Genomic DNA, 23,155 nt, shown 5'->3' with positions numbered 1-23,155 from the left:
GGGGGCACAGCCCTGCCAGCTCCCCTGGATAGGGATGTTTTGCCCACACATTACAGGAGCAGAGAGGGAGAGAGATTTGCAGGACTGAACAGGGCAGAGGCAGGAGCAGACTCTGGAAGTACCAATTGCCAGCTCATGCTTTGTCCTCCTAACTCTCCTTCCATCCCAAACATTTGCTTAGAGCCCAGGTCCCACAAGGGAGGTCACTGCTGGAAGGAGGGAACACTGCAAGCAGGACAGACAGGAAATGGCTGGTGCAGCCAGTGGCCCACATGGGCACTGGGGCAGCTGGAGGCTGTGGCTGTGCTCTCACAAGGGTGAGACTCACCCAAATATGAGCAGGTTCTTCTCCACACGGAAGCACTCAGCCCGCAGGTACCGCCGCGTCTTCTCATTGAATCGCCGCGAGCGTGTGGGCCGCTCGTCCGAGTCACTGTCCAGCTCAGAGAACTCCATCAGCTCATCCTCTTCGAAGGAATTGTAGTGTTTGGTTTGCTTCCGCACCCGGGGTCTGTCGATGACCAGGCTCTCCTGTGACAGACAGAGCAGAGAACATTCTTAGGTACAGGCAGAAACATTTATATGTGCTCTTCTGCACACCCAGGCTCTGCTCAGCCTCTGGCTCCTGGCTTGCCAGTCCTGTGGCTGACCATCACCTTCCCACTAGGATACCTGTGTGCAGTTCTGCCTGCACAAATGACAACTCCTGGCCAGCACAAAATTCAGCCTGATTGACGACAGTCCCTCTGTGTCCAAAGTGCTGACAGCCAGCAGCTGACTCAGCTCTGAGTCACTCCTAGCCCTCTCTGCACTGCCTGTGCCAAGTGCTGCGCTGAAGGCAGTGTAATCTCTGTGTCGGGGGACAGGTGGGCTGGAACAGGAAAGGCAGCTTCCAACAAGGTGCAGGAGGGAGCAATATGAAATTAAATATCATGTACCTGTCCCCTCTCCTTACCCCATCCTGTTGAATGAATTAATGCCATGTAAATCTGCCTGGACTTCAGGCACATAGTACACACACACACACACGCACGCATGCACACGCTCTCTCCCATTGCTCCTGCTTGAGCAGTGAGCTCTGCAGAGCTGCAGGGCCTCCCTCCTGCTGCTGTCTAAAACTGTCTCTACAGCATGAGAGCAAGACACACAAGTCAGTAATAACGTGTAATTCCCTGGGGCCGCACTGGAGCCAGTGGCTGCGCCCTGTGCCTGATGGAGATGCTGGGGAGAGAGACCTGAGCTGCAGCTGAGCCCATCACCTCAGCAGGGCCAGCAGAGAGGTGGAACCCCATCTGTCCCCTCCTGCCTCCTGAGGCAGAGGCAGCAGAGGGACAGCTCCAATCTCTGCTCTCTGTGACCAGGAACAGGACCCACAGGAACGACTGGAGCTGTGTCAGGAAAACGTTCTTCCCCCAGAGGGTGGTCAGGCACTGAACAGGCTCCTCAGGGAATGGGCACAGCCCCAAGGCTGACAGAACTCAAGGACCATTTGGTCAACACTCTCAAGCAGAGGGCGGGATTGCTGGGAGTAGCTGGGAGTACAGACTGAGCACCCTGAAATATCAGAGAGACACAGACCAACATGTGGCTAAATAAATCAGGGCTTTATCCAGCATTCAGTCTTCCATTGCAGTAATTCTTGATGCTCAACACAAACCCCTTCAGGAGCCCAGAGGAAGCATGCAGCTCCCACTTGGACGCCAGGCCACATGGTATCAGATCAGTTGCAGGGCACATGGGCCACAAACTTCATCCTACCTTTTCGTTCTTGGCATCTGTATCGAGCTCTGCTATCTTGGCCCACTTCTGCCAGAAGTTGGGGTCATCTAAGGAAATGTCAGTTCTGTTTCCTGATGCTACGAAGCTGGCCTAGGAGGGAAAGAAGAGCAGTGAACAGGGTGCAACCACCATCCAGGTGTGCTTTCTCCCATACAGAGATCCCCCCCACACCTGTCTGAGCGCACACTCTTGCTGCTGTGGGATGTTACACCCCAAGCTGACACGTGCCAGAGGGCTCTTTGTTTGCCTAAGGGAGCTGAACTCCTCTGTTCTGCAGTCCTGCCCAACCCACTGTAAATGGAGCCCGGGTTGTGCAAGAGGAGGAGGGACAGATGGCCCTTAGTGGCCCCAGCAGGCACCAGCCAGAGCATAGCACAGAGCTGGCTCCTCAGGCTCTCTCTGGCGGTTTTGTCAGGCCCCACAGCACTCAGCTTCCATGGCACAGCAGCATCTGGCTTTGTGCATCGTGCAGCCCAGCAGCTGGATCCTGCCATCATCCTGGGGTCCCTATGCAGAGCCAGACCTCATGGCTGCAGAAGAATGAAGCTGGAGACAGAGACCGGCTGTGCTGCAGAAGGGCTGTGCTGAAGGTACCACAGCTCCTTCCCACATCACTGGCAGCTCACCTGCATTTCTGCTCAGCAAAGCACCACACTGAGGCAGCATCAGTGACTGGAAGGGCAGGGAGGGTGACAGACTCCAGATCAAATAAGCTCAGTCCATGAATATGAAGATCAGCCCAGCTCAGGACTGTATCTCACCCAGGCTTTGAACTCATCCATCCTCCCTGAGGAGATGCCTCACCCTGCCCACAACAGTCCTGGGCAGAGTACAGCTCTGGGGCATGGTCTGCTGCCATGGCCAGGAGCCTCCAGCAAGGCCTCCACCCTGCAGCGCCCTGACGGGGACACAACAGCAGCTCTGCATCCATCCACACCTCCAGCCTGGGGACAGAGCAAGTCTGGACACTGCCCAGCACCTGGAGCACAGGCCCTGCTCTACCTTCTCACCAGCCCGAGCCAGCTTCAGAGGGAGAGCTGAACCCTCCTAGGCAGCCTTCCATCACCCACCAGGCTGCTGGCCCCTCTTCGATGCTCTGCTGACCACCAGAGAGACAGGAGACCACACCAGCTCTGGTGCCCCAGCAAGGTCTCACTCCTGGGCACAGTGGGACAGCAGAGCTTGGCCTCCATGTGGACATGTCTCCACACACAGGCAGGAGGTTGGCCAACCACTACTGCCCTGCATGCTCCCATTCCTCCACCCGCCAAGGGAAATCTCCCTTCCCTCCCAGTGGAGCACAGCACACCTTTGCAAATGTGGAGCCCTTCCCTTCAGACTGGATCGTGATGGTCTGTGTCCTGCGCTGGAGGATCTGATCAATGTCTTCCTCACAGAACTTCGACCCCTCGTCCTCCTCATCCATGAGCGCGCCGTAGGCACCCTTCCGCAGCAGGTCCTCCACCTCCATCTTGGAGAGCTGCTGAACCTGCCCAAAGCACGGGGGCATCACCAACCTGGCCAGCAACCATGACCACTGCACAACAGAAGGCTCCTCCCTCTGCTCCAAGAGAAAGGGCCCCAAGCCAACCCAGACTTGCTTCTGCTAAAGCAAAGAGGTCACTTCAAAACTCCTCCTGAGGGACTGTCAGGAATTTCAGTCCATGCCTCCCCAGACACAGCATCATGTGTCCCCTATCCCCATGGCAGCGCAGGAACAGCCCGGCAGACCAAAGAGCAGCAGAGCAAATGTGTGGAACTGGGCTCTCCCTCCCCAAAGCCTGCCCAGTCCCTGCTCTGACCTGGCAGTGACTTGCAGGCGGAGGAGGAGAGCTTTCCTGCAGTGGCTCCCACCTGGCCCCCTCCAGCAGCCAACCTACCCCATTGGTGCTGCCCTTGCGGTTAATGTCCTGCAGCACGGCTTTATCCAGGCCCAGCTTCAGGCTGGCCTTGTCGAACATCTCCCGCTCGTAGGAGTTCCTGGTGATGAGGCGATAGACCTTCACTGCCTTGCTTTGCCCGATCCGGTGGCAACGAGCCTGAGCCTGTGAGTGCAGAGGGCACAGTGTCAGCACTGGAGCCCAGCAAGATGGGGACTGTGTGGCTTGTGGCACCCTGCACCAACATCTACACTCACCCACCTCACCCACAGTCAGCTCCTACCCACCGCAGCACCCTCACTCCCTGCCTGTGGCTGACCTGGCAGGGTTCTGGCACAGCCTGCACAGCTGTGGAGCAGGAATGGGAGATCCCAGCAGCCTCAGGCAAGGACACAGGGCTCAGGCTGGAGCCTTGGCTCTCTGCAGATGTGGCACGCAACACTGCACCCACTCCAACACCAGGTATGGACACAGTGGTGCCTGCTCTGTGACCCATCTGTGCTTTCAGAGACACACTGTGATCTCCCCCATGTCTTGTTCCCTCTGCCCACATGCCTGCCAGCTCTCCTGGCACAGCACCTCGTGCCCAATACAGCTGGTGCTGCTGTCCTGTTCTCCCTGCCTGACACTTGTGATAGGAGCTGTGCCTCAGGACCTCCTGACAGCCTGGCCCTGCCCAGCCCATTACCTGCAGGTCATTCTGTGGGTTCCAGTCGGAATCGAAGATGATGCAGGTGTCGGCAGCGGTCAGGTTGATGCCCAGCCCGCCCGCCCGCGTGCACAGGAGAAACACAAAGCGATCCGAGTCGGGCTTGCAGAAGCGGTCGATGGCAGCCTGGCGCAGGTTGCCACGCACCCGCCCATCGATGCGCTCATAGGTGTACCTGCTCAAGAGGGGAAGAGGTCAGAGCAGCATCACAGCAGGGCCTAAAGAGGCTGTGGCTTTCAAATCCCTTTCTGCTCCTTCCCCCAGGCTGTGTGGGCACACCGGCAGCCAGCATTTACTGGCAGGACCTGTGCCCAGGTGGAGGCCCAGGCCCCATCAGCCTGTGTGCACTGTGATTGTTCCCAAAAGTTGTGCCTCTTACGATGACAAGATCATCACAACCCCACACATGGTGCATGGATATGGGGCTCATGGGAACCAGGACCAAGGGAGGGACCTACTTCCACCTGGTCATTCTGAGGACTAGCCCTGGACTACACAGAATGAAGGGTCTGAGCTGCTTAGCTCTGGGGTCTCCACACCCACCAGCAATAGATGGTAACTCGGATCCATCAGTATGTGGGCATGGAATGGCCAAATTCCCACCCTGTGTTGTTGCCACTCTATGTACAGTGCATGAAGGTGCTGTGGAGGAGCCGTGGTGAATGCTGGAGCTGTACTAACCGTCTCTGGATGAGATAGTCTTCCAGGATGTCAAGGCAGCGCACCATCTGTGAGAAGATGAGCACCTTGTGCCCACCAGCGATCAGCTTGGGAAGCAGCTTATCAATGAGCACCAGCTTCCCAGCTGCCTGGATCATCGCCTGCAGCTGGAAGTCTGGTGCCTCTGGGCAGTGTGTTTTACGGAAGTCTTCCAGGATCTTCTCCTCTGCCCCTGCCAGGTGAAAAGGGATGTGAGCTCTTGGTGAGCCTGGCAGTGCAGCTGCCCAGGGCAGCAGCAAGGGACCACACGAGCAACAGAACCCAAGCAGTCAGAGCTAGGGAGGCTGGCTAGAGACCTCCTGCAGACCCTCCACTCCTGTCACTAAACTTCTTCAGGGTTCACATCAGCTCTTGGCAGAACAAGTCAGGTTGGGACTTTGGGCCTGTGTCAGAACACCCCCAAACACAGTGAGCCCCAGGAGACCCTGAGGTGCCTATCAGCAAGCAGCCTCTGCAGGGGGCTGGGCTGCCTAGGAAGGCAACAGGGCAGATCACTGCCACACCATCAGCAGATGGCATGAGGCCTGAGCTGGCTCCCCAGCTGGGCAAGTTCTGTTGAGAGTGAACAGAATAAGTATTGCAGTGATACCTGTATGTCCCCCCACACCACTCCTGTGCACAGCCCTCACCATTGATGAGGTACGGGTGATTGCAGCACTTGCGCAGCTCCATCATGGTATTGATGAGGTTGGGCATATTGTGCTGGTTGGCACCCTTGGAGAGGAAGGAGAAATTCTTCTCCAGGATGGCCCGGTAGTATTTCTTTTGGATATTGGTCAGCTCCACCTCAATGATGGTCTCCTGTTTGGGTGCCAGATTCTTCTCTACATCGTCCTTCAGCCGTCGCAGCATCATGGGCTTCAGGATGGACTGCAGCTTCTTCACCTGCAGAGCAAGCGCAGACATTCACTGCCCTCCCTGCATGGCAAGCACATGGGCACAGCAGATGGGTCTGCAAGACTAGAGCCTCCCCACACTGCAAACCCACTACAGGTGACTCTGGAGCAGCTGCTCAGCAGCCAGCCAGGACAACTTCAGGGGCTGGGGTCCTTGGGGCAGGCATGTCAGTGACCAGTCCTGGACTGTGAACTCCACATGCCTCTGCTGCCAGCAGCCTTAGGTGTCTGATGCAGGAGGAGAGCTTAGAGTTTGGATGGTAGCTGAGATGGTGGTTGCTTCATGTGCTTGTGCCTGCTCCCACAGAATGACAATCTTTGTGCAATTCCCACATTCAAAAGGCAGTGGGATAGCCTAGGCGACTAAGCAGCTTCCCATGACCCACACTCAAGGAGAGCTTTGGAGGAAGGCTCTCCAGGGGAACCTGACAAGGGTGACTGACACATGGACTTACTGACCTCCCCTTTCCCCCTGCACTCCTGTTGCTCTCAGGGACAGAGCAGGTGGGAGAGGCAGGCGAGCTGTTCTACCCAGGCATGCAAGGGCAGCAGGGAGTCAGTTGGGAACAGACCACTGCCTTGGCAGGGGCAGGTCTCCTCTCCCCAGAGCAGCACTTGGGGCTCTGTCACAACTTTGCTTCTCCTGGCATGAGAAATCCTATCTACTTCCATGAAGCACATATCTGAAAGCATGTCTGGTTTGGTCCCCAGGTGTCCTAGTGGCCTGTGCTAAGCCACCAGCATCACTCTGCCAGGTACCTGCTCCTCTGTCTTCAGGTCTCCAAACTCTTCCAGGAAAGCTGTCTCTGAGGGGAACTGCTGTGGCTCCAGAAAATTTAGGAGGCTGAAGAGCTCCTCCACCGAGTTCTGCAGAGGGGTCCCTGTCAGCAGCACCTTGTGTTCCTGGGAACACACAATAAACAAGTTGAGGGCTCAACCCCATTAGCTGGGTTGAAGGGGTCCCAAGAGCACAATGTTTCTTATCTTCCAGCCTCAGAAGCACTCTGGGTGGTCTGGGAACAAACATACTCCCTGAGAGACTTCCCTGGTGACAGCCCAGACTGAGCCACTGCCACACAACACCATCTTGTGGCTCCCAGGATGCTCCTGTGCACATGTTCCAGTCCAGCTCTGTGCAACAACAGCCAAACCCAAGATTTCACAATGCCCCCAGGCTTCAGTCCTGCCCTGGCACAAGACCTTCGGGAAGGGCTGTGCTGGTGCTGGATGGGGACACTGACAGAGCCCAAGCTTCCGTGCAGCTGGGGGCAGGATGTCTGTCTCCAGGGCTCAGGGAGAACAAGAGGGAACATGGCCCACAGCCATGGTACACCGAGGGGCACCAGTGACCTGCTGCTAGGGCCAGTCTCAGCAGGGTGCTCCAAAATCATCAGGGGCAGGTATGGCTGTGCACTGGGAACAAGGGGGAGCTTTTCTTAGAGGTCCACCATGTAGGTACATGTGCAGTGAAAGGAGATGGGGTCCAGACAACCCCCAAGACTAGGGGATGTGAGGACCAGATGATCCCTCAAGGAGAATGCCCTCCCTCCCATGCCTGACAACATGGGCTCGAGCTTCAGGTGCTCTGTCCCAGCACTGCCAGAGCCTTGGGCTCACTACTCAGGGTAATCCTCCTGCTCAGCCTAGTGCAGGAAATGTCCTCAGGAGAAGACAGCTAGGAAAGAAGGGCAATTTTAAGGTGGAAGAGCCCCACAGGACTTGTACAAAGGAAGGTGGGAGTCTAGAAGATGGACGAGTAGCAATCCTGCTTTGACTCAAGCTCACAATCCAGCAGGGACCCGCACAAGACGCAAAATCAGCGGAAACAGCAGGGTCTTTTGGAACTTGTGGGAGTCAGAAGACTAACTATTTTTGGAGGCCTGGCCCAGCTACAGGTGAGTGTGATGGAAGCTGGGTACAGCTGCAATATTCAAAAGGCCTGATGGCCCTTGGTCCAGCTAACAGCAGCGCTGCTTTTCCCAGGGCTGGGAAAGAGCTGGACATCCAAATAATTTCTCGGAGCAGCTCACTGATCCCTTTGTTAACATGCACAGTCCTGCACCCCCATCCCTGGCATGGACTGGTCCCATGTTTGCACAGCAGTAAGAAACCAGCTCGAACACCACAGCCCTGCTCAATGTAGGGCACAAGGCACATCATGGCCAGGGGTGCTGTGCAGGGCTGGCCAGCAACTGTCCCCATGTGCTGCAGCAGCTTACACTGTGCTGCAAGGCTGGGCAGGGCTCTGGAAGGGAGCACTCCCAGGTGGGAAGGCACAGGGGGAGTTAATACTCCACTTTGGCAAAAAGAAGTTTGTGAGGGCTGCAGGGCACCAGCCCTGCCCATCTGGGGGCCCCCTGTATGGTTTTCCTCCAGCCTGGCACAGGGCCTGAGCCGCTGACAGTGGCATCTGACTGCTCAGCATGGCCATCTCCAGCCTGCCCTGCTCTACCAGGTGAACCCAGGCAGGACATGCTCACCAGGGCCATGAGCTTCAGCCCCTCCAAGAGCTTGCAGTTCCTGTTCTTCAGGCGATGTGCCTCGTCAATGACCACACAGCGCCACTGGATCTTCTTCAGCTCCGGGCAGTCAGCAAGGATCATCTCAAAGGTGGTGATAACCACCTGGAACTTGAAGATCCCAGGGAGAGGGTTACCCTAGGGAAACAGAAACCAGAGTTTGAGTCCTGCAGAGTGGCAGCACACTGTCGGATCTCCTATCTGACAGTATCAGTGTGAGCATCGGACTCTGAGCTGGAATTTACCCAGAATAATCTCTCTCAAGCACTGGGCAGGTCCTGCGAGCCTCCTTGATGGCCACAGGCTGTGTACCTCCAAACCAGACACTGCCCCAGGGCCTACTGCATGTAGGCCTGGACAAGAACCAGGGCTATGCTGCACCCTCCCCAGTGTGCATGAGTTGTGCCTGTTCACTCATACACAGTGCAACCTGAGCCCATGCCAGCAAAAGGGGCTGAAAAGATCATCTTTCCCTCTCCAAATGAACCAGCTCCACAGGCAGCTCAGTGCTTCCCAAGTAAAGGAAGCCAGGGCTGGGGGACACATCCTGGGAGTGTTGTGTGCATCAATCACCTGAGTGTCCCTGTACACCATCTCGTACTGCTGGATCATCTGCCGGCTGATCTGGCTGCCGTGGTACACGATGGCGTTCATCTCCGTCCAGGTGCGGAACTCCCTCTCCCAGTTCGTGATGGTGGAGAGAGGTGCGATGATGAGGAAGGGGCCATGGATGCCCATCAGGAATATCTCTGAGAGGAAGGTGATTGACTGGATTGTCTTCCCCAACCCCATCTCGTCAGCCAGGATGCAGTTCTTCCTGCAGAGATGGACAGGGTCGGGTCAATGTGGCTCTTTGGGGCAGAAATCACTGTCACCAACTCTTTGATGGGATGTCAAGCACAGCACCTCTGCCCACACTTCTCTGACCCTGAAGCATGGAGCTTGGGGGGACTTTCCTATAGTGGCCCAAATCTGTCTGGGTGTTGGGGTTTTAGGAGTTCTCCTTTTGTTTTTCTTTCTCTTAAGGAGCTTTCCCCCATATGTGTTGATAGGAGACAATAAAGACTGGCTACTTAAGAGAGACAAAAGAAGTTGTCACCGCTCAGGGGAGGGGTGCAGCTGGCTCCTCTCTCTTTACCTGAGGTTTCTCATGGAGGGCAGAGATACCGAGAGCTTTGGACTGGGAAAACGAGGTTGCATGCAGCCCCCAGCTCTTGTTCTCTCAAGCATTCGGAGGGGAGAGAGGCTGCGGTGGCTGTGGGGAGAATTCGTCACCACTGCAGGATTCCGTCTCCTGCTGCCTTTCTTCTACCGTGAGTGCAGCTCTGTTCGTAAGAGCGGCCGTTGCATTGGAACCTTATTAACAGTCTACCTTCACTAAAAGAGGGGCTCTTCAGCATCTGCTCGGGTGCCTCAGGTGAGAAACCCTGGGATCCCAAGCCTGCCTTTCCCTGCCCTGCTCAGAGCCGGGCCGCCGCTGCCCTGCCCCGACCCCTTCTTTGCCACTGCTCTGAGTCTTCCCTACACTGTAACTCTGCACATCCTGCCTGCCAAGACATCCTGAGGTTCCTGTTACAGCCGTGGATTTGATACATCTTGTCGACCACCCAGGGTTTTTGCTCATTGCTGCCATTCCAGCTTGCTGCTCCCGATGGGTCCGGCTGGGGCACCCGAGGGGCCCGGCCGCCCCTGGGGCTTTGCCAAGGAAGCCCCTTTTCCATCCCTCCCGCCGGCCCGGCCGCCATCACCGCGGGCAGAGGCGGCCGAGCTGGCGGCACAGCGCCCCCTGCAGGCGCGGGAATCCCCGCAGCCGCCCTGCCCGGCCGGGAGCCACCAGCGCCCCTGGCGGCCGCGAGCGGAGCTGCAGCGAGGGGAAAGGGCTGCGGCCGGGAGAGGCCGGCCCTGGGCTCTGCTGCTGCTCCTTGGTGCTGCCGGCGCTGCTCTTTGTGTGCCTTGGCACCCACACACACAGCAGCAAAGAGCTGCTGCTCCTTCTCCCGCAGCTCTGCCTGAAAGCCCCTTCATTTCAAACTGATCAGAATCCGGAGGGAAGGGGGTCACATTTTCCATTCCAACGGAGGCTCCTGCCTTCCTTAGCAGACGTCTTTGAAACCAAGACACTGGGTAAGCCAGCCAACTTCTTGTAAGACCATGGATTCAAAATCAGCATGAAAGGTGCTGTTCTTCAGGTACACGTGAGCCAGGGAAAGATGCATCTGATGGCCTGCTGCAGCTGAGAACATGCATATTCCCACCTGCCTGCCACACAATGGGTAACCAATAGCCTGGCCAATACCAAAAAAATAGGTGTATCTTAGTGTCATAGGTTAGCAAGCATAGTCCCGGAAGGGACGTCCTTGCTAAGGGGTGCTTACAGTTTCCTCTGGGACCTGACAGAACCTATCAGCTGGCCAGTTTGAATATGGACAATTCTCTAAGCCACCTAAAGTTGTGACCACCTCTGTGATCCACATTTAAGAATAGGCAAACTCCCCCTCCAAGCTCTCTCTCGTTTCCGGCACTGGCACAGGTGGCTGCAGGCCCCGTGTGGGGGCCAGCGGGCCCGGCCAGGCCCTGCTTGGGCCAGGCCGGGCCGGGCCACGGCCATCCTGGAGCCATGGGCCTGTTCCAGCCATGGAACCCCCCCCACTGCCTTGCCGTGGGCAGCCGGAGCGGCTCTGCTCTCCCCCCTCTCCACTGCGATAAGGAAAATTCAACATTCCAGCTGCAAGGCTGCAAGGCTGAGGTGAGATTAACCCTTTTACTGCTGTGAAGAGCTGAAAACCTGAGGGAAGAGAGAGAGAGAGGAGATGCTTAAAGCTGAAATTCTGTTGTGAAGCTATGATATATCAGAGTATCCTGTTGTAATTTCATGAAGATATGGGGGGTGGAGTGTTCAACTCGTGAGCAAAAGCACCTGCGCTGAGATAGGCAGATGCTGACACAGCTGTAATTTCATGAGAAGTTTGGACAGGGAGAGATGGACCAGATGAGGACTTTTGCTCTAAACGGGAAAGGAGAAAACCTCAGTACCTAGAGATGAACCAGATGAGGACTTTTGCTCCGAACGGGAAAGGAGAAAACCTCAGTACCTAGAGATGCTCCCAGAGATAGTCTTAATGATGAAGATGATGAAGACCCTTTGCTCCCAGGGAAGGAGAAGGGCCTCTGTTTTTGTTTCTGAACGGCTCAACCTTAAATTGTACCCCAAAAACTTCAAGAGTGGACCCTCGAAAGCAGTTGCAGGAAAAGCTGCAAGTCGGGGGAAGGGACTCACACGCAGGCAGAGAGACTCCTCTTCCTAAATGGACTGAACAATATTTGGAAGTGGGCGGCTGTCTCGTTGTGATACTGTTTTCATTCATAGCATGAGCAAGAAGAGACTTCTCTTTCTAAATGGACTGAACAAGGTTATTATGGCAGTGGTAAACAGACTGAACATCTTAAGGGTTGTCTTTTTACATTGTCAGTGGGAGAAGGGAGGAAGGTGGGGGGAGGAGGAGAGTTCTGAAGGTGGTATAATTTTTTTTCTTTTCCTTCTTTTAGGTCTGTTAATAAACTTCTTTATATTCTTTCAAGTTTGGTGCCTGCTTTGCATTTCTCCTAATTCTTATCTCACAGCAGATAAACAGTAATGAGTATTTTGGACCAAACCACTACACTAAATTGGTGTTTCTGCCTGGTTACAAACCGAACCCGCGACACTTAGAACCGTAGCTAAGCCCTACTATCTCCAAGACTCATCAGCCTTTACCAGGGAGAAACATTCCTAAAGACTCAGTTGCAAAGCTAAAGCAAACACATTGTTTCTGGCAGCTGCCTGCCAGCTCTAGCACTTGAAGGACTCAGTGGCTGCTCTGTCAGACCCCTGTATGTCTGCTCTGCTCCCCAGCTTTGCTGTTCCCATGACGGCACACACAGGGCCTGCTGCCAGAAGGACTGCTCCAGCTCCTCCTCACCTGTTATACCAGTTAAAGAGCAGCCAGTTCATTCCCTCCAGCTGATACTCCCGCAGTTGGTTGCTGTTCTTGTACTCCCGGGACTTCTCCAGTTTCTGCCAGGACTCGGATGCTGGGCGCTCCTAGGAGGGGACAGCAGGAGCAAGGTCCATGGGAGATGCTAATGCCCAGTGAGGCCAGATCCCAGTGCTGCTAGGGCTGCACATCAGGACAACACTTCAAAGCAGTCACTGACAGCTGAGTCATAACAAGGTCTTGGCCTCTGCAACCCACCCTCAGACCTTGACAAATGACCCACCCAAGAGGGGAGGATACACTGCAGCACCAGGGACAAGGTCAGCACCACTGGACTGTGGCAAGACACAGCCAGTCCCTGTGCCCAGGGCAGCGAGCTGCCAGCCGGGTACGTTACCTCAGGGTACGTTACCATGTGCTTGATTTCTGGAGGGATTTGGAGGGCTTCAAACTCTTTAATCTTCCCTGGGTCAACATCCTCCTCCAGCTCCCAGGTGCTCTCCTCATAGGGCAGTGAGCACCACTTCACCAGGTAGTGAGTCACCTCCTGCAGCACAGAGAGAGACAGGCTCAGAGACAGGGAGGGTCAGCAGCCCTTCACCCACTCTGTGCCAAGGGTCCTTGGGGACAAGGAAAGCTGTGCAAGGGAAGGCTGGGAAGGCTCAGGGTGCTCAGAGATCACCCACAATGTACACCATGGGGCCGGGCCTCCCGCCAAGTCTCCCTCCTTCCCTCCATGGGGCAAGGGAGAGATGCAGCCTCTCACCTCCCCAGTGTCAGGGTCCTTTGTGTGAGCCACCTCCAGAATTCGATCTACCTCCACATAGTCCGGGTTGAACAAATCTTCATCAGGCTGTGATGGCAAACAGTAAAGCAGGAGGTAAGTTCAAGGTGATTCCATGGTTAAACAGATGGCCAAAGTAAACAGCTGCGGGGCATCTGTCCCCAGGATGCTGCTAGCTGTGTGCAACACACCAAGTGCCCTGGACACAGGTACAGACATCTGTCTCTGGGCAGGGAGGATGCAGGAGCCCCGCAGAAGGCAAAGCTCTTTCTTTAGAGCAGTCACATGCTCCGTGCTGCCCTTGCTGGGAGGCAGCAATGACCTCTCCAGACTATCCGGCCCCAAGGTACAAGTCCTAAGTTGTCTGCTCCAGCTGATGTGCAGCATCCAGAGCTGTGACCACCACAGTGCACAGCACCCAATGAACCCCACAGCTGCAAGGGGTGACACCTTGATCTCTGTTTCTGCTTCCTTCTTGCCTCACCTAGCATAGTCCTTGGAGAGACATGGCCTAGGGCTTGGTAAGGAGAAAAACCAGGCTTCTATGCTCACAACTCCCCAAGCCCTAGTTAGCTACAGGAAAAGAGCATGTGCTCCTTGCTGAACTGTCAGTGGTACAGAGTGTTCCAACACACGCTTTTTTTTTGCATCCTGAGAAAGACCCCAAACAGACTTGTGAGTGAGAAATTTGACACACACCCCCAGCTTTCCAGCTACAATGGAGAAATTTTCATAGCCTACTGACCTGATTTGCACTTGTAAGGGGCAGTTTGAGGAAATCCAACAACTATCTCTGGAGCAGCAAGACAAATTATAGAACACCTTTCATACTAAGCAAGATTAATCTGCTTATAGAGCAGAGCAGGCAGGAGCTGCCCTAAGCCCAGATATTTATAGTTCCCTCTCTCCCATAGTATCTCTGCTCCACCACAGAAGCACTTCCAGCCCTGTATGCTGCCCTCCCTCCCACCAAGCAACTCCTCCAGAGCTGGCAGTGCCCGACAAGTCACATTTGTCACCCTGCTCGTAATTCCACCAGTGACACTACAGGTGTCCAGGGCCCAGTCATGGACCCTCAGCTCCAGCCCTGGTGTCTTTGGCTCTGGAAATGGACTGGCCTCGGCAGCAAGGTTTCAGGGGGGGCTCCTGGCCTGCTTAGCCATGGCACTGGGCTCAGGGTGAGGCACCACTGCTCACTGTGCTCCACTCTCACCTCTGTAAAAATATGTTTCATCTGAGCCTGCTTGTTCCGGAAGCGCTTTATCTTCTGCGAGATCCTGGGGTCCTTCTCCAGCTCCTCCAGCGTTGCCCATTTACAGTGGAGGTAAGAGCTGCAGGAGGAAAACAAAATCAACAACATGTGACCAAGAGGACTTTGGTCCCAAACCCATCTGCCACACGGAGCAGCATGGATCTCCCAACGATCCAGAGAACACCCAGCCCATGACTACGCCACCCCAAACTGGGAAAAGCCATGGCCCAGGACCAGGCCAAGACCAAGCACTGAAGCTGCAGCAGCTGCCCTGCTTCCCACCACCACAGCTGGCTCAGGAGGACAGGGGCAGGAAAACAGGGATGCTGGGGCTGCAGCTAGAAATGGGATGGAGGTGGGACCACACAGTCCTTGCTCCTGCATGCACAGGGCCCACAGAAAAAAGCGTAACACTGCACGTACAAGTTCCTGTACTTGACGTAGAACTCCTCTGTCTCAAATGCCAGGCCTCCAGGATGAGCCTGAAAGCAAGGGAAGGAGAGTTAGTGAGTCAGAGGCTGTGCAGAAGCTGGGGGGCGCATGCTCAGCCATCCCCTGCCTGACCACAGGCTCCAGGGACTAAGCCCCAGGGATGGTGAGGACAGCCAGGCACTTGTTGTGCCGCTGCCCCGGAGATGCAGTAGCCCTGGGGAACATGATGTGAGACCACTTGAGCACGGGGAACTCCAACACCTTCTAGTGGGCATCAGCCCAGGTCTGACTCCTCTCCAGAGGCTTTCTGACGCCCAGGACAGGAGAGGCACCACACTGATCCACAGCTCAGCAAGGTGCTAGTCTGGGCATACCCCAGCATCCCACCACAGGAGCAAGAGCACCAAATGGTGCTACATCTCATGTCCCTGCTGTACAGGGCAGCCAGGACCCATCTCTTGTCTGCTCAGGGACTTCCAGCCCCACTGACGTCCTTGCCACTCACCTCCTTCTGCACCATCCTGGAGGCAAGGATCTTCTCAATGATATTGGCATCATCCTCAGGAGGCTCCTGGGGACAGGAAAAGAGAGCTTTGTTTTTCCGGCTCATCACGTGTCCCTGTCACTCTCCCATCACAAATGGCTGCTTGCTCCTCTCCCAGTCCCCCAGCTGGGCAGACAGAATCAGTACTGGGAGCTGGGAGAGCTGTGCTTGGGGAGCTCTTGCTGGGTGAGAGGGTGTAGGTGTTGCCAGCCCAGCTACACTCACCCTCTGCCTGTCCTCTTCACGTCAGCCAGGCCACAGCACTGTGGGGTTTGCTGTGTGGGTCCTTCCAGCTACACCAGGGCAGCCAGAGAGGGTGGAAAGTCTCCCAGAAAAGAGCAGGGAACTTGGGCACTTCTGCCCATGGACTCAAGGAAGGAAATACGCCAAAATATGCACATTCCTGCTCCCAGGCACTCTCCATGCCACATCCTGGTCATGCCTTGGCATTTACACAGCCCCATAGTGCTGTATGGCCCCAAGGACCTCAGGAGAGCAAGCAGGATGCCACCCCCACACTGTCATCTGCCCTTGGCCACGGGCAACAGCACCTCACCCCACCATTCTCCATGCAGCTCTTCCTGGCAGGCTCGAAGTGCTGCCTCCTTCCCTCTGCAGGCTTCCACACGGTCCCCAGAGAATCACCCATAGATACCCTCTGCTGGCACCCAGGGGCTCCCAGCACAGCCCCTCCTGCTGAACACAGGCTTTGCTGGAGGTGGCCCTAACGCTGCCCTGCTGCCAGCTCAGGGGAGGTGAAGGATCTCCTGGCTGCGGCTGTGCCAGGACCAGCCCCACCGAATGCCAAGGGACAAGAGAGACAGGCTTGTGCCTGTCTGTGCTACAGAGGAGACACACACAGGAAGATTCAGGGGAGATGATGGACACCGAAAATGTGGAGCCTGCTTGAGATGGGAGATAGTACAGCAGAAGGAGGAGCAAAGTGCAGAGCAGAAAGGAGAAGGACTGTTCATTCCCTTGAGATGGAGGCAGAGTCTGGACCAAGGCAAAGCAGCCCTGAGGAGTTGCTTTGCAGACTAGAAAGTCTCTCAGAGAAAGGCATTGGGCAGGCGGGAGAAGGACAGACAGACAGGGCATCCCACACCACTCTTCTGAAAGTGTCTGGGAAAGCCAAGGATTCCTGCCCTGTTTGGGGAACTCTGCCCGACACTGGGTTAAGATGGCTGAAGGGAGCATGCAGAAGTGCTCCTGCCACAGCCACTGTGCAGCACCTGCTCCCCCATGCCCAGGCATCCACCCTGGCACTGCTGGGCTCTGCCTGACCCTCCCACAGAGGGTTTGTGTGAACATGGCCATCACAACAGCCCAGTGCCCTGGCGCTGGGAGCTCCCACGCTGATCCACAGCCCTTACACAGGCTTCCACTGACCTGGGGCTCATTGCTGGCTGCCTGAAGGTTGCTGGAGGAGCCCTGCACTGCCCCAAAGAGCTGTTTAGGACCGTGGCCAGGAGGCAGGGGGAAAGTGGCAAGTCCAGGTCATAGGGACAGCATCCCTGAGGTCGCAGCACTCACATCCTGCCCTGCCTATCAGTTCTGATCCTGGAAGCAGCCACGGGCAAGCCCAGCAGGGCAGGCTGGCCAGGCCTCAGAGCAGCCACCCAGCCTGGCTGCTGTTGGACATCACACTTAATGACCCATCTGGAGCAGGACAAACTGAGATGGAAGTTTAGGACTGAGAGGAGAACAGGCTGGCAGCATGGACACACTGCCAACGGCAGCTCATACCTGCTGCTTTGAAAATCTCACTTGGAGAGATGACTGCCAGGAGCCCAGCTGGGACACGGCCTCAGGCAGAGCTGAAGCAGCACTAGCAGCATGTCCTGAGGGTGTGTGGCAGCCCCAGGCTAGGCATGGATCATCAGGTCAGGGCTTATCAACAGAGCTGACTAATACCCACCAAAGCCTTGGGAAGAGGGGACTAGGGGGTTACAGAAACACCAGGAAAACAACTAGTGACCATTATTAATATGTGGCAGCTTTGTCAGTGACCAGAGAGATGGAATGAGTTGCAGGATCCAACACACAGTCATAGGCAGGCAGGAAGGAGCAGCCAGCACCCACCAGGAGCCAGCACTGAACCAGTGGGCAGAGGCAGCAGGACAGCAAGGCCCAAACCACAGTGGCATCGGCTGGTCCTTGCCATGCTGCCCAGATCCCTGCCATGCTGCTCAGCAGACCAGCTCAGCTGGCAAGGGTCAGGCTGGCATCGCTATGCTCTGAGGCATTGACAGAGAGCAGCAATGTGGGCAGAAAACGATGACCTGGCACCTACAAAGCCCTCAGCTGGCAGGGACAAAATGATAGCATAATCATGAACAGGAGATACAGAGACCAAAGCCAAAGGTGGGCATGGCAGTGGTTAAGACACGTCCAGCTGCGTGACACATTCCAAAGGCCTTAGTCTCCAAGCAGGAGGGGAACAGTTGGACCAGCACACCTCTTGTCCATCTCACAGTTCCTGAAAATCCAGCCTGAACCCTCCCAGACAGGCACTCTCTCACCCCATCCTTGAGCTGAGACCCACCACTTCAAGCCTCAGCACTGACATTTTGGGACACCCTGCAAGAGGCAGATCCCCCGCACCCCCCAGTCCCACACCCAGCACTACCTCTGCCTGCCACGCCAGAGTAGAGGCGGAGAGCGCGGAGGTTCGCCCAGCTCCCAGCACAGCAATTGTCTCGCCATCATCATCCACAACCTTGAAATCCAGGTCCTCGTTGTACTTCCTCCTCTTCACCTGCCGTCCAGAGCGTCGTTTCTGTATACAGGATGAGAAAAGGCAGCGCCGGGAGGCACGGGCAGACCAACTACCTCCTCCTTGCTTGAGTGGCAGAGAGAAAGCCCCAGAGCTGCCAGGATTCCTTCCAGGCCACCCCCTGCCCCAGCAGGTTGGGAGTGGTGGGAAGACCAAGCACTCCTTGAGGTGCTGAGGTCTCCATCCTGACCCTCAGAGCCCTGTCAGTCCCCAAAATGTGAGGCAGAGGAGCCCTGCAGAGATGCAGGGAATGAAGCCCTCCAGGCTGCGGGGCCAACGTGCCCCCCTGCGCTGTGCCAGGAAAAGGAGCTGCCCAAAGCTGTGGTGGAGAGGGAGACTCAAGGCTGTGAGATACACAGGGCCCAGGGCAGCAGTGTGCACCCAGCCCTGGGCCAACAGCTGACTTCAGGCTGATAGAAGCTGGCCATACTGCAGAACATGCTCTCTGATTCCTGTGCCCAGGGGCCCTGTTGTGGTCCCACTGAGAAGCAGCCAGGATTTCACCCACCGGCAGGCAGCTGAGGGCTTTGGACATACCTGGCTGTCAGCTGACTCTGCAGACTCCTCTGGGCTCTGTACAGATGGGCTCAGGAGATCCTGATCCAAATCCAAACTGTTCACTGGTATCTCATTTTTCCTCTTCCCTTTCTTCTTCTTCTCCACGGGGGTGTCTTTGCTGCCAAGGCAGACTGACGGTTAGATCATGTCCTGTCAGGGGAGAGGCAGCAGGCACCCACACAGAGCACTGCTCCCACTAGATCACCCAGAGGCAGCTCAAGGCTCCTGGGACCTCCCCCAGCACTGGGGATCCCCAGTCAGTGATGCTCATTAAGCACACCAAGTGTTTCTCCATCCAGTTCCAGAACACTGGGATGAAAGGGTCCACCTGCCCTGCCTGGTGTGGAGGCTGGGGGCTATCACCAGCCAGGGGAACAGCCCCACAGGGGCATAAGGAGCTGGGGTTCAGCTCACAGGGTCTAGCACAGGCACAAAGAGGATCTCCCCACCGCCAAACCCAGTAGGCCAGGGCAGCAAGGTGCCTGCTCTGATCACAGCACTCCCAAACGCATCCTGCGCTGATCAAAGTCAGAAATAAAGTTCAGCAGCTCCAGAGACAACCCGTGTCCTGGCACCCTGGAAACAAACCTTCTAGCCCAGTCTGAGGAGCACTGGCCACACATGCTGGCCACCTCCTGCATGTGCCACAGAGCCCTGCCAGTAAACCTTTACACCAAGCACAAGCTGCTCCAGCTCATGATTCGTGGTTCCTGAGCCACAGCAGTGAGCCCCCTCCCCAGGCAGCTGAGCAGACTGGAGCAAGCCTCCAGCTGGAGGGAGTTAAGCCCTGTGATTGCCATGGACACAGGAGGATAGAGATCCAACTCCCCAGGCCCATCACAGCAGCCACTGCCAGTTCCAAGGGCCCACTGGGAAGCTCTGTCCCACCGGGAAACCGTCCTCCATGCTCAGGTCACGGAGGGGACTTGGGCTCTACTCCCTTGAATCCCACCACCTTCCTGAAAAACATGGAAAGACAAGCCCAGTCCCACGGCATATTCTCAGGGTAAGGGCTACCTGCACCCCTGTGGCACCACCACAACCTGCCTGCACAAGGAAACGGGACCAGGAAGCACCACGGTAAAAAAACAACTGCTCCCAGCATGCCAGCTCATCCTTATCCTCTGCAAAGAACACTGTTAAGGGAATGGCTCCAAAGAGCTGGTGCTTGTCCCAGCGCTGAACAATGCCGCCTTCCTCACTTCCAGCCCCACCATCCATCCCCTTCACATCCCAGATCTGTACAGTGGCAGAGGAACCAATAGTTTCAAAGCCACGTCAAGGTTTTAGCTCCATTTATTGAGAAAAATCTCTGCTTGCCTGTGACTAGCAAAAAATAAAGGTAAAAATCTGTTGTTCAGGTCAGAAATGCCCTGGCCATGCATATATGCCTCAATTAAGAGGCCCTGAAAATGCTCTGCAAGCAGTGCTTCCACCGAGCAGTAACTCCCAAGACATTGATTGGTAAGTCACAATTAACTGCTTCATTCATGAGTCAGTCGTTGACTATGATTAGAAATAATTTAGAAGAAATTATGCCACCATTATCTGCTACTTAGAGGACTCCCAGCAATCATTCCATCCACACAGAGTATAAACTAACTAAAGCCTGCTGCTTGCCTCTCCCCTCCCTGTGCTGCCAGGGGCCCCCAGGCACCTCCCCAGCTCCACGTGGCCAGAGGGCACAGGGGGACACACAGCCCTGCTTCTTGCAGAGCTTCCACCCTGACACCCATGGCTGTCCCTCACACAGCAGAGTTTGCTGGTGGCTGACCCAGAGCCCAAATCAAGTCTAAGAAAAGGCTCAAAGAGGGGCTGCAGAGGCAGGGAAGTTGTAAGGACTCATGGGCTGGACTTTCCAAGCAGTGGAACTGGAACTAGGTCCTCCTGGAAGGTGCAGATGAATGGGAGGAAGCACTACAGGCTCAGGCTATACTGGGACAGAGCATCAGGAGTGCACAGAGCTTTGTGGAACTCCCGGACTCCCACACAGTTTCTTCTGGTTGCATGATGTGTTAACAGAGTTATATTACATTGTTTGGTTTGCATGAAGTGGCCTCCTCACCAGGGCTCTGGTGGCACCCAGCACAGCAAGCTGGTTGCCCTTCAGCCCCGCCGGTATGCCCAGATCCTGCTGTGCCCAAGTAGGAGAGCCAGTGTTTCCAGATCTGCAGCTGGGGTCACCCTGCCACAAGCCCCATCTCTGGCAGGGTGACCTGCCCACCAGCTACTCACAACCGGTTGCACAGTCATGGGCTGCCCTGTATGGAATAGGCAGCATCCTGTGAAGGCACTGCTGGCAGCCAAAGGACCTACAAGAGCCATGAATGGCTCCAGGAGCACAAGCCTCCACGGCCTGCTCTTCCCCTGGGTTCCCCTGCAGGGGCAGATCTGTGAACCGCCTGTATGGCAGGTCCTTACTGGTGGAGAAGTGTCATTAGGGAAATCTGAGAGCTGCATCCCTCATCCCAGGACCCTCCTGGGGGCCCAATGCTGCATTCACATGGGCTTCATCCTTCCCTTCCTTGCCTGCAGCCCCTCTCCTTCCCTCTCCACCTCCATCCCTCTGCAGCCCTCCTTGGGGCCTGGAGGAGCCCTTCCCTCACCCTCCCAGCACTGTCCGCTTGATCCCCCCATGCCCATCTCTCTGGCTCACCAGCCCATGACAGACATCTGCAGAGCCCCAGGCTCAAGGAAGAGCACAAGTGACAGCACTGCATGGCTCAGGGATCTGCTGGGGACACGGCTCCTGCTGAGCAACCCACACCTCCTCTTGTCCACAACCAGCCCACACCGATGGCACTAAAGGCCACCCCAGTAGCGGCTCCACAGCCGTGGCCTCTCCAGGATCCAGCTGGCAGCGAGCTCTGAAGGAGTCGGGCTGTGGAAGACCAAATGGCATTGGTGCTCTTGAGACCTGCTCTGCTCTCTGCACACATTCTCCATTAAAAAGAAATCAGAGCTTCTGGCCAACCAGCCTGTTAATTAAAAGGCTCAGGAATTACCAGAGGTGGCGGCACTGGCCTGTGCAGTGCAAGGGAGTCCTCAGGCCTCCCCCCACTGCTGGCCTTGACTGCCAGCACAGCTCACAGCTGCCAGGAGGGACAAGTCTCCCTGCAGAGGGAGAGGGGATGGGATGCGCTCCGCCATGCTCCCAAACCCGAGCCAAGGGGAGGCAGGCTGCTGGCCCCTGCGTGTGCACAGCCCCTCATTTCCACATAGTACAGGGCTGGTTCTTCTCACTCACGTACGCTCTGCCTGGGCCCCAAATCAGATATGACAGAGCACCTCTGCCACAGAGCACCTCACTGTCCTGGTGGGACACCCCCCTAAAGTCCCTTTTGCCCCAGGACACTTGGCACAAAGGCCAGACCAAGAAGAGGCCAAGACTCTCCAGTCCTCTTATGGATCTGGAGTCTTGCAGAGCCTCATACCCAAAAGGGCACCCACCTGTCCCATCTCTGCATGGCCAGAGAGCTCATCCTGGCATCCCAAGCAGCACATCCAGCCTTCAGACCAAGTGTCCTGCACACCCAAGTGCTGCTCTCTTCCAGCTGCAGCTCCTGCAAGCCCACAGCCCTGCCCACAGCAAGCACAGAGACAGGGCCACACCACCACCCACCTGCTCTTCTTGGGTCTTGACCTGGGGGCTGGCTCAGAGCCACTCTTCTTGTCTTTAGGCTCCTTTGGGGCTTTGGGTTCCCGAGGTTTCCGGGGCTTCTTAGCCACCTCCCTCTGCTTGGGCTCCTTCGGCTTCTTGGACTCCTTCACCTTTTTAGGCTCTTTTGGTTCTTTAGGCTCTCTCCTCCTCTTTGGTTTCACCTCCACAGCTGCTTTATCTCCCCCTTCCTGCTCTGCCAGATCCTTTTTCTTCCGTTTCTTCTTCACCCCCGTGCCCCCACTGTCCTGCATCCCGTTCTGGGTGCTTGTCCGCTTCTGGGGAGCCCCGTTGGGCTCTTCCTTTGGGCACTGGCACTGGCCACCTGTGTTTGTGGCTGTCACTGTCACCTGGTGGGGCACCTTGTCCTGCTCTTCACTGCTGGCAAAGGTGTCCTGTGTCTTGCACTCCCAGGCAGACGACATTGAGGAGAGGCTCAGTGCTTTTAAGCTTGGCGGCTGTGGAGAGAATGCAAGGTGACAGGTGAAGCAAATGCCACAGTTTTAAACAGCAGGTGCCCCGGGGGAACCACAGCCCCACGAGGCTCCAATCACCCAGTGCAGCATGGCAGCATCCCTCAGCATTCAGGGGCTATGGCTAATGGCCACCACAAGCAGATGCAGCTCAACAGGGAGGACCCCCCCTTCTTCTGCCCAACAGAGGCTGACAGACAG

At 56.2% G+C, this 23,155-nt stretch overlaps 1 protein-coding gene across 6 annotated transcripts in view; it reads right to left on the bottom strand.

Annotated features, from left to right (window-relative positions):
* The window catches only part of CHD6 (chromodomain helicase DNA binding protein 6), a 93,680-nt gene that overhangs the window by 24,990 nt on the left and 45,535 nt on the right, over nucleotides 1-23,155 (bottom strand). For 4 of the 6 annotated variants that reach the window (XM_082292827.1, XM_082292829.1, XM_082292830.1 and 1 more), the window contains 19 exons: nucleotides 22,446-22,939; nucleotides 18,803-18,941; nucleotides 18,119-18,268; nucleotides 15,451-15,516; nucleotides 14,937-14,995; nucleotides 14,475-14,592; nucleotides 13,244-13,330; nucleotides 12,875-13,024; nucleotides 12,463-12,584; nucleotides 9,077-9,320; nucleotides 8,465-8,641; nucleotides 6,744-6,887; nucleotides 5,718-5,973; nucleotides 5,050-5,260; nucleotides 4,348-4,543; nucleotides 3,660-3,824; nucleotides 3,089-3,268; nucleotides 1,759-1,869; nucleotides 329-531 (listed from right to left, as the gene is read on the bottom strand). In XM_082292827.1, the coding sequence (XP_082148953.1) occupies nucleotides 329-531; nucleotides 1,759-1,869; nucleotides 3,089-3,268; nucleotides 3,660-3,824; nucleotides 4,348-4,543; nucleotides 5,050-5,260; nucleotides 5,718-5,973; nucleotides 6,744-6,887; nucleotides 8,465-8,641; nucleotides 9,077-9,320; nucleotides 12,463-12,584; nucleotides 12,875-13,024; nucleotides 13,244-13,330; nucleotides 14,475-14,592; nucleotides 14,937-14,995; nucleotides 15,451-15,516; nucleotides 18,119-18,268; nucleotides 18,803-18,941; nucleotides 22,446-22,906 (3,239 nt within the window). In that variant the 5' untranslated portion in view covers nucleotides 22,907-22,939. The remainder of the gene's footprint in view (nucleotides 1-328; nucleotides 532-1,758; nucleotides 1,870-3,088; nucleotides 3,269-3,659; nucleotides 3,825-4,347; nucleotides 4,544-5,049; nucleotides 5,261-5,717; nucleotides 5,974-6,743; nucleotides 6,888-8,464; nucleotides 8,642-9,076; nucleotides 9,321-12,462; nucleotides 12,585-12,874; nucleotides 13,025-13,243; nucleotides 13,331-14,474; nucleotides 14,593-14,936; nucleotides 14,996-15,450; nucleotides 15,517-18,118; nucleotides 18,269-18,802; nucleotides 18,942-22,445; nucleotides 22,940-23,155) is intronic. The other 2 variants (XM_082292826.1, XM_082292831.1) reach the window with 1 other exon arrangement.

The sequence above is a fragment of the Coloeus monedula genome (genome assembly GCF_965178545.1).
Source record: "Coloeus monedula genome assembly, chromosome: 17".
In the NCBI taxonomy this organism is placed as follows: domain Eukaryota; kingdom Metazoa; phylum Chordata; class Aves; order Passeriformes; family Corvidae; genus Coloeus; species Coloeus monedula.
Note: the sequence above shows the minus strand (reverse complement) of the source record. Positions and strands in the feature narration are given on the sequence as shown.